At 38.7% G+C, this 9,643-nt stretch overlaps 1 protein-coding gene across 1 annotated transcript; it reads right to left on the bottom strand.

The window, feature by feature from the left end:
- LOC129770648 (anillin-like) lies at window positions 1–9,353 on the bottom strand. The gene is made up of 3 exons (XM_055773603.1): window positions 8,842–9,353; window positions 472–2,040; window positions 1–404 (listed from the first exon to the last, which is right to left on the bottom strand). Exons 1-3 carry the CDS (start codon window positions 9,181–9,183, stop codon window positions 90–92), a joined length of 2,226 nt encoding a protein of 741 aa, XP_055629578.1. The 5' UTR covers window positions 9,184–9,353; the 3' UTR covers window positions 1–89.
- Between the last annotated feature and the right edge of the window lie 290 nt (window positions 9,354–9,643).

Raw genomic sequence — 9,643 nt, 5'->3', positions numbered from 1 at the left:
GCGACTATAACTATTTTCCTACAAGTAAGTAACAAGAGCTTAACTAAACTATCTTCCCAACTGTTGCGATGAACACAAATGGTCGAATCTCAAACTCGCCACGTGTTCAGAAACGAAACAGCACGATTCAGCTCCCTGAGCCATGTGTTCAGCTCTTGCACTGTATCGGCGGATAGTAGATAACTCTTGGTATCACTCCAGGACGACCGTCGGGGGTGGTATTCGTGTTCCAAAATATCCTGGAAGCGACAGATCTTCGCGTAAAGATCAGCATCGTAGCACTCGGAATCATCCCCGTCGTGTACTTTTATCTGGAACGTACGAGGTCGTGAGCATGTTGATCTTCCGACATGCCCCACCGTTTTGTTGATACACTTCTTCAAATCTATCACGAGTGTCGGTATCTGTGAAGATGAATGCATAAGTTTAAAATATGGCGAAAATTTGTTATCGGTATACAATCAAACTTACATTTCCCTGGCTCTCCTGAGGGTAATTGTAGAACTCTAGCTCGAACCCATTAACTTTGCACCACTTGCGGTTCCAATCGAGCCTGTCGTCTTTCCGCTCCCCTACCGTCAAGAACCCACTCACGGTGGGGTTGGCGAATAGGACCTCAGTTTTGATGGTCATCTCAATGCTTCCGAGCAGGTTGGAGTTGTAGTTCATTTCGTCAAGCATCAAAAACTTGGAGCTCTCCACAAGAAAGACATTCTGATTGCCGTGCTGTCGTATGGTTTGTTGGAAGTTGTTCGTAATAGGACGGTACGTGGAATTGAATACAGTAGAATCTTGTTGGAGATTAGCGGAACCCGAGGGTTGTATGTTGGACGCGGTTATGGATACCGATCCCTGGGATTTGAAGCGAGAGAATTCGTTGTCGAAATCCAAACACGGCGGAGAACTAGGACGACTCGACGAGAGTTTCTTGATTTGCTGGCGTAGCTTCGTCTTGATGGGAGATTTTTTGTCTTTTCGTGGGCTGTTGGTATAGGCTGAGTTTTTTCTCATTCTGAGAGCGAAGATTTCCACCTTAATTTCGTATCCGTCCTCCAGATCATGAAACGTGATGTTACTGTTCATTATGTAAACACGATTCTTATACTGTTGGACAGCCTGTGTCACGTGGATCTGGTTCTTATAGGAACAAACCACTACGTAGAAATAGTCAAACAAGGTGTCGTTTATGGCTCGTTCACCCAACGAAAATTGGAAGTTTGTTACCGTCACGAAGTCAACCTTTCGGTCACTATCTGCCATCTTATTGCGAGTTATATCCCTCAGTTCTCTTTTTGCAGCTATTTCTCGTAAAGATGATAGCAGCAGCAATCGTTCTGCCTCAACTAGCTGTCCAGAGCACTGGAACTCCGCGGATGTTCGACCAATTGCTAGGGCTTTTTTCAACTGCTTTTTAACGTGTATCTGTTCCTTGATTTGCTCGATTAATTTCCCCGTTGGACTTTGCGCCGGAAACTCGGCATTGCAAAGTGATTGGAAAAGCTGCTCCAGTTCCGCATCATCCTGATACTTTTTCTTGTATTCCTCAATGTTTAGCGTCGTCCTTGGCATTTCCGGGAGCTTATCGAACTCCTTGCCCAGCTTTTCCGCGCTCTTCGGCTTCCGCAACGAAGAGCGTAACTTATTCTTCAAGTCCCAAAAGATGCTCGCGCCCCAACGGTTCTGCTGAACTTTGTCCACCGTCGGGGATCTCGTCTCGGCTAGGTCAATATCCAAAGCAGAGCACTCGAGGGAACTGATCAAATCGGAAATGTTCGCGGTGTCAACAGTGTCGGAAGCGCGTGACTCGCCACCACTTCCTTGACCGCTGTCCGATTCGTCGTCGCGTTCGGAGAATTGTAGTGCTCGCGCTGCGGTTGACTCTGGAATCGCTTCGTCGCTACTATTCGTGGTGTTTGATTCGATTGCGGTAACGTAGTTTCCAGATGTTTCCGGTACGGTTGCGATGGATGTCGGTATGGCTTTTGGCAGAGATTCATCGAGGAAGAATGGATCCGTGTCTTCGTAATATGATTTCGGGAGCTGTAATGGAGGATGAAAGTTGTGATTATATATTTGTTGAAGGAAAATACAATCTTAATTTATTTATTTAATATTATGTAACTTGAGACTTTAGTCTCAGTCAAATGCTACAATGATACAGAACAGTGCGGCACTAATAAAACTTTCATTAATTTTAATTTAACTAGTTCATCTAATGTAATGCAATTTTTGAATTTATTAGAGTAAGATCGTTGGGTAATGAATACCAATGTGAAACGCCTCTCACGAAGAATGATTTTCCGTATTTGGAAGTGGAATGTGGTGGGATAACATACAGTGGAACCCCTATTATCCGCGAGCGGATGATCCTCGGTGCTTTTTTATATTATTTTTTCTTGAAAGCTGAATTGCTGTATATAAATATATTTTATTAAATAATGAGAAAATTATAATTAAACAATTATATTCACAATTATGGTTTCCTGCACAAAGCGCGTGATGTCCTTTTTTTTTTGCAAATTAAGCAAATTAGATTTCACTTTTTTATCACCCTCGGACGGTTAAAGGATCCTTAACCCCTTGAACGACATTTTATTTTCGATCAGTACTGCTCTGGCCGACGATTTAATTTTCTTGGTTCTAAGAGGAGGGATTGATATAGAAACTTACGGTTCATATTCACTCAATTCAACACTGTCATTATCACTTTCGCATAGAATACTCCCATTCTTGTAGCCGTATATATCAGTCAACGTCATAACGTCAGTTTGTTCAGGGAAGCTCATGACGAGCTAGACTCGTCATTCTCGTTCAAAGCGTTAAACACTTGTTCAGAGCGAGTCATTTCCATTTTGATTTCGATCAATTTCACGAAACTGTTACGGTTTTAACGAAACGATGCTTCTTGTAATCTATTAGCTGTCTTCTGTGCGTTTTCCAAAATTTTCCTCGTTTCACCTCGAACAATTTCGCTTCTGCTTCTCATAGCCGTTTAATTAACTTTGATTCATTTTACACAAAAACTTCTTTCTTTCGGCTTTGCTTGTCTTCTAGATAAAGAGAATAAGAATTCGGAGCACGTTGCAGTAACTAGCTGGATAATTTTATTGATGCTATTCCTCCATAGTGAAACATAGCACCATAAACTTGTCGCATAGCACAACCGTTTCCCCATGCATGTTTTCATAAAAACATGCGGTGTAAAATATCCCTGTCATAATATTCTGGAGAGTTTCTTGAATTCATCCATTCTTGGACGCACCGTGTATATGTATGCAATCCGAAGCTACCCACATTCCAGAGTTTACCATATGGAACAGCTCGCGCATCCTAGCTACTGTCGATCAACCATGGCGAAAGATACGGATCTTGCAACCTGCCTTGGCCTGCCATTTTGCTGTCATGCTTCCTATGTTACAGAGAACAGGGATATTTCCTGTAACATAGAAAACATTTTTCTTTAAACCGATGAAAATTGCCAAACCAAAGATTGCCAACTAAACAAGATTTTATGGTACTTCTCTTTCTGTTTACGCAAACATATTTACCAAACGCCAGCAAAAATAGTGCGAATGTAGAAACTGTCTTCTCTTGCCCTGTTAACCCTTTTGAAGGACAAAGTTCACCAACAGACAAAAAAGAACAACATATACTGAAAACCTTACAGGGAGTCAAACTAGTGACATACATTAACTTTCATTAACTCTCTAATTACTTCAATAATCAAAAATTTAAACGACGAAATTGCATTTTTTTTCTCGGATTGATGACGACAATCCCTGATATTTCCTGATTTTCTCTGACATTGTTTGAATTCCCTGATATTCCCTAATTTTCAAGGTTTTCCCAGGTAGTCGACAACCTGATTGAATAATCAACAGCTGGTCCTGAATCTACCCTTCTATTGTCTAGTCTCGCCTCATGACCAAACCATTATCATTTTTTGAAGATTTAAATAAATGAAACACTTTGTATGTGGTTTGCACTTCAAACGACCAAAGTACTCAAATCTATTTTTTCAAAATATTTATCAGACATTCTTCGTGAGTACACCGTCTGGGCAAAACCGTTGCTGGATGAGCTGGACGCGCGAGGGATCGAGTGACTTTCTCAAGGCAATGGCTTTGGAGACTAGAGACGATGAACGTAAGAAGTAAAAGAGGAGAAAGAATATTTCTCAGACGAATCATGCGGTGAAGACACTCCGGACATGACGACATCACGCGCGTGAAGCTTTTATGATGTATAAAACGCAAGTTCTCCTTCTGAAGCCCAAATCTTCTAAGCGATTTGATTTTTACACCACATAATTCAGTATGGATTGGAAGTGGATTCCAATTGAATATTGTTGCAATATTTCGGTATCTGGAAATGCTTTCCCAAAACAGATTTAACTGTAATGATTAATTGTGTATCCCAAACTTCTGTTTCAACAAAATGACAAAATGCACATATTGCCCATTGCCTACCAACCCTTATGAATCACATATGCATCAATTGATTTTCTTATGAAAATCAGGACAAATGTTATACAAATAAGAAAAATAAATTAGAACGCCTCAAATGAATCTCAAAGCAGGACATGTTCTGCTAAATCAGGACATATGGAATCCCTAGTAATGCAAGACTTTTGAGAAGCTTGAGTTTAATTTCTGCACTGAGGAAAGAAGTAGGGTAAGTGTACCAATTATGGAGGACATATGTCACCAACTTACAGAAATTGGCGAATAAATACTCTATTTTAGTTCAAAAGTATACATAAATATACTTTTTCTAGCAGATTGAACTCTGTTCTTGAAGATTCTCACTGATATTTGGATGATTAATTGACTAAATTGTATGAAAAACATGTTTGAAAATGCTGCTTCCATGTACCCATTATGGTAATAGTGTTCCTGGAGTTTCGTAATAAGTGTACCTATTATGGTAATAGTCGGTGTCACATGGAAAAAGTATTAATAGGATTCAAATAATACTTCGATAATAATTCTTAAATAAAACTATGACTCTAAATCTTATTCCTAGTATGCAATACTATGTCGTTGATTATACACTCGACAAAAATTATGGAAACGAAGCGCGAAGTCGAAGTCGAAGTCACATACCACGTGGACAGAAAAAGCGTGATTTTAAACACCCTCCTCCCCCTCCGTGGACAAGCGTGGACATTTTCTATACCCCTCCCTCTGTTGTCCACGTGGACATTTCTTCTCTTCTTGGAAACAAAATTCTGGGGGAAAAGTTGTATTGCGTATAAATTCTATTTTAAATTCGTTTTTATTTTCTATTCTATGTTTTCGCTTGATAAAAATGTTAGCTTCATTAGTTTCATTGCGGTTTGTAATCAATTTTTGGTTTATTGCCTAACATTTCCGTGAAGTTATTTGTATCACTGTTCAGTTAGGAACATCACTAGTGAATCTAGTCTCGGACATTTTCTGTCATAAATTAACGTAAGCTGGTTTAGCTGTTTCAGTTTTTAACCTAGAAAGTTCTTTAAGCTTCCGAGTGAAATGGAGTATATAGTGTAGGATATAATAACATTTGTAAGACAGACCATTTGAACTTTATTGTTTTGTTCAGGCGCTTAAAATTTAAAAAAAAACAAAAAATGCCGGTGATTCTCAAATAAAGAACCAGAAGGAAGGCTATCACTCCTTTTCAAAATTTAAATCGGTTTTGCATGAATTACAACCAGTTTCTAATCCGTAACTCATTTTAGTTCTAGGTACGTTCAGATAATGACACTGCTTTTTAGCTACATCTGCCCTTCATAAGATTATTCATCACAAGTTCTCGAATGGGTTTTGATCTGGGAAGTCCCTAGTCCCTGAAGACCGTCCGGATTTCGTTAACTGGTGCCAATTACCCAATAATCATGGTGGTTTTGACACAAAAACAGCAACAAATGATTCCGAAATAATTCGTTCTACTCCTGACTTTTCCATCTGGTTCTATAGTTATGAAACACTGGGGGTTTTGTTTTTTTAATGTTTGGCGCCTAAATAGAACAATTAAATTCAAATAGCTAATTTTATAAACGCTCAAAATAATCTGTCCCTAATAGTTGATGCTGTTCACTAAACTTTTGTAACAACAAACAAAGTATCGGTGTTTCATAACTTTAGAATCAGATGTTACTCCCCATTTAACATTATCACTCCTTTATAAAATTAAGACAGACCAATTGTAAGACAGACCATTTGAACTTTATTGTTTTGTTCAGGCGCTAAAAATTCAAAAAAACAAAAAATGCCGGTGATTCTCAAATAAAGAACTAGATGGAAAACTATCACTCCTTTCCAAAATTTAAATCGATTTTGCATGAATTACAACCAGTTTCTAATCCGTAACTCATTTTAGTTCTAGGTCCGTTCAAATAATGATACTGCTTTTTAGCTACATCTACCCTTCATAAGATTATTCATCACAAGTTCTCGAATGGGTTTTGATCTGGGAAGTCCCTAGTCCCTGAAGACCGTCCGGATTTCGTTAACTGGTGCCAATTACCCAATAATCGTGGTGGTTTTGACACAAAAACAGCAACAAATGATTCCGAAATACTTCGTTCTACTACTAACTTTCCCATCTGGTTCTATAGTTATGAAACACTGGCGGGTTTGTTTTTTAATGTTTGGTGCCTAAATAGAACAATTAAATTCAAATAGCCAATGTTATAAACGCTCAAAATAATCTGTCCCTAATAGTTGATGCTGTTCACTAAACTTTTGTAATCCTTTGTAATCCTTCAAAAAAAAAAAAACAACGTATCAGTGTTTCATAACTTTAGAATCAGATGTTACTCCCCATTTAACATTATCACTCCTTTATAAAATTAACGGAGATAGTTAATGTTTTTCGCTATATACACTTCGTTTCAACCGAGCTTTTCCTGATCGCTGATAAATTCAAAAACTTGAGTGGTTCTAACTTCTTGAAACATACTGTATGTGACCGTTTTTTGTTCTCCACAAATCCACAGACCTTTTGTTTTCTCGACAAAAAACTGTGCAGGATACTTTTTATGCCATCACATGAGTCGAAATTCTTGCCCTTTTTTTCAACGGCATCTGAAGATGCAATATCTGGTGAGTACGGCCCAAATAGTTACTCCACCGAGTACCACATCTCAGTCAAACTCCAATTTTTTCGAAATATTCATTCAACGTGTCTACGTGGATATTGTCTATACCCCCTCCCCCCTCACCGTGGACAAGCGTGGACATTTCCGTAGCCCCTACCCCCCTAAAATTGTACATGTGGTATGTGGACAGACCCTTACCATGATTGGTACTATTGCTACCATGATTGATACTATATTCTACCCTAGTAGCATACAATGTACGAAGACCAGCGTACACTTTCCCACATTTATCAAAACAGAAGCTGGATTGAATACCAATGCCAAGGTCAAATATGATTGAATTAGTGCGGTTGCAAGCTTAGAAAAATTAAAATTTTGAGCCAATTTTTTGCAAAGCATTTCGTGGGAAATTGTGTCAAAGGCTTTAGAAAAATCGAGAAGTAATAGAACAACTGGTCGTCTCTTATCCGGATTGAATTGCACTAAACAGATTATTTTGATTCACATGAAGGCAGATTTGATTTTTTACAATTCGTTCGTACCCTAGATAACGCACAAAGTATGCTTACGTGACGAAGATTCTGAATATTGTCTGAATCAGCTTTCTTCTTGATCGGAATTATTTTCGACTTCTTCCAACCCTCGGGAAGAATGCTTGTTGTTGTGATGCAGTTGAAAAAGTGAACTATAGGTTTAATCACAAGTGGATTGATTTTGTTGGAAAAAAATCAAGACCTGTAGCATTATGTGCCATGTGGAATAATGGAATTACGACATAGATTTCACTTATTAGATTGAAATAAAATGATCTTCGTGTAATAGGGGATCAATTGTTGTTCTTTTGATAAAGCTCGATCTTTCAGAAAAATTGCTAACGAAAATTTCATTTATTTCATTTGGATCAAATGACACAGGAGACGATTTCTTAGATTCACCTAGACCTAAGGCTTTCTATTCTTTCCATAATTGCTTAGAACGAACATTGGTGTCAATCCGGTTACCATAGAGCGTTTGCCTCGCCTGACGAATAAGCATAGTCACTTTGTTCCGACGAGTTTTGAATAATTTAAGATCATTAGGATTTTTTGTTATTTTTCCTGATCTGCCAGATCACGATAAATAATGGTTCTACAGTTGCGATCATTAAACCAGGGTTTTTTTTAGTTTGAATGTTCGAATGGGTACAAAATTACGTGTTTTATGTTTGAGTTGAAAAAAAACCAATACAATCATTGTAATGAAAAAAAAATACCGTCATTGAAACATGGTGGGTAAAAAAACACCCAGGCAGAATCTAAACATTTACATCTATTGAACGAGTTTAACAGTATAAAGACGAATTAACTATTTTTCTCTTTGGGGATTATACTTTAGGAAATTCCAAGATAAGAAACGCCCATGACTGACCGTTATTTCTGATCAAAATAAAAGCTACCTGTGGTCAGGTAAACTGTAGTGAGGTGAAATGAATACATGATCAACTGTACGATAGATGCTGATTTTGCAAAGTTTCTTCTGAATGAATGAGAAAAAAAGGACACAATAAATATTCGCGAAATATTTGATTTTTTCAGAAATTAATATTGAGCAAATTTCATGAAATAGATTGTACACGTATAAATATTTCATAATAACCACACAAACTCCTTTCTTGCACTGAGTTAAGCGTAATACGATGCGAAATTCATTATAAATTACAGTGAATCTTATGACATGAATTGCAAAAAAAAATTGGAAGCTACAAAACAATCACTCACCACATCAATGAAGTCCTCGTATTCATCCATGTCCCGGTTCACAGTTTTCGTCATGGTTCCCGCCCTTTGTCGGCGTTCCATGAAGGTCAACACACCGCGCACCATAGTCCCACTGTTGGTGCGGTGAATCTCACTGCTAAACGCCCGGTATCCTTCGTCATTGAGCACCGCCTCCGTTATCGAATCCAAGCTACTCACTGAATCTTCACCCGCAGAATTACATTCCGCGGCGGTTCGCCATAGCTCATCGATGGGGATTCCTTCCGATACAACGCTACTGCTTATCTGCAAGGCAGTGACCATCTTGCGCTTCAAACTCTGATAAATGTCGGCACCAAGCATTTTCACTTTTGTCCCAGAATATGTATGTTATTGTGTAAAATTAAACAACTATTGTTCAGATCACGTACTCTCTCTCTGCCTTTCGGTCGAATTCTGAATTTAAAATGAGTCGTATGATTCGTGTCCTGATTCTGGATTGTTACTGAATTGATCCTTCCTCCACTTGGGGTATATATAGCAGGCATCCAGAAAATGTCAAGAAAAAGTACCTGTCCTGGCTCTGGCTTTAATTAATGGCACGCATACAAAACAAAGGCTTTCGGAATGAATTCCCATTTGTCCTGCGAATTAGTCCAGTTACCTGGTGACTGAAATGAGGTAACTTTCGAGCCCAGGTCCCCCCAAGCTGAAGAACTCAAGACAGCGGCTTTGATCATCAGAAAAATCTTCCTTCGGACGCACCGCGCGTCCAGACACACGACGGCCGATGTCGGCAATTGTGGCGCCAAGTTTGGTTTTA

The sequence above is a fragment of the Toxorhynchites rutilus genome, chromosome 2, assembly GCF_029784135.1.
Source record: "Toxorhynchites rutilus septentrionalis strain SRP chromosome 2, ASM2978413v1, whole genome shotgun sequence".
Lineage (NCBI taxonomy): Eukaryota > Metazoa > Arthropoda > Insecta > Diptera > Culicidae > Toxorhynchites > Toxorhynchites rutilus.
The sequence above is the reverse complement of the archived record's forward strand: the minus strand, read 5'-3'. Positions and strand labels throughout refer to the sequence as shown.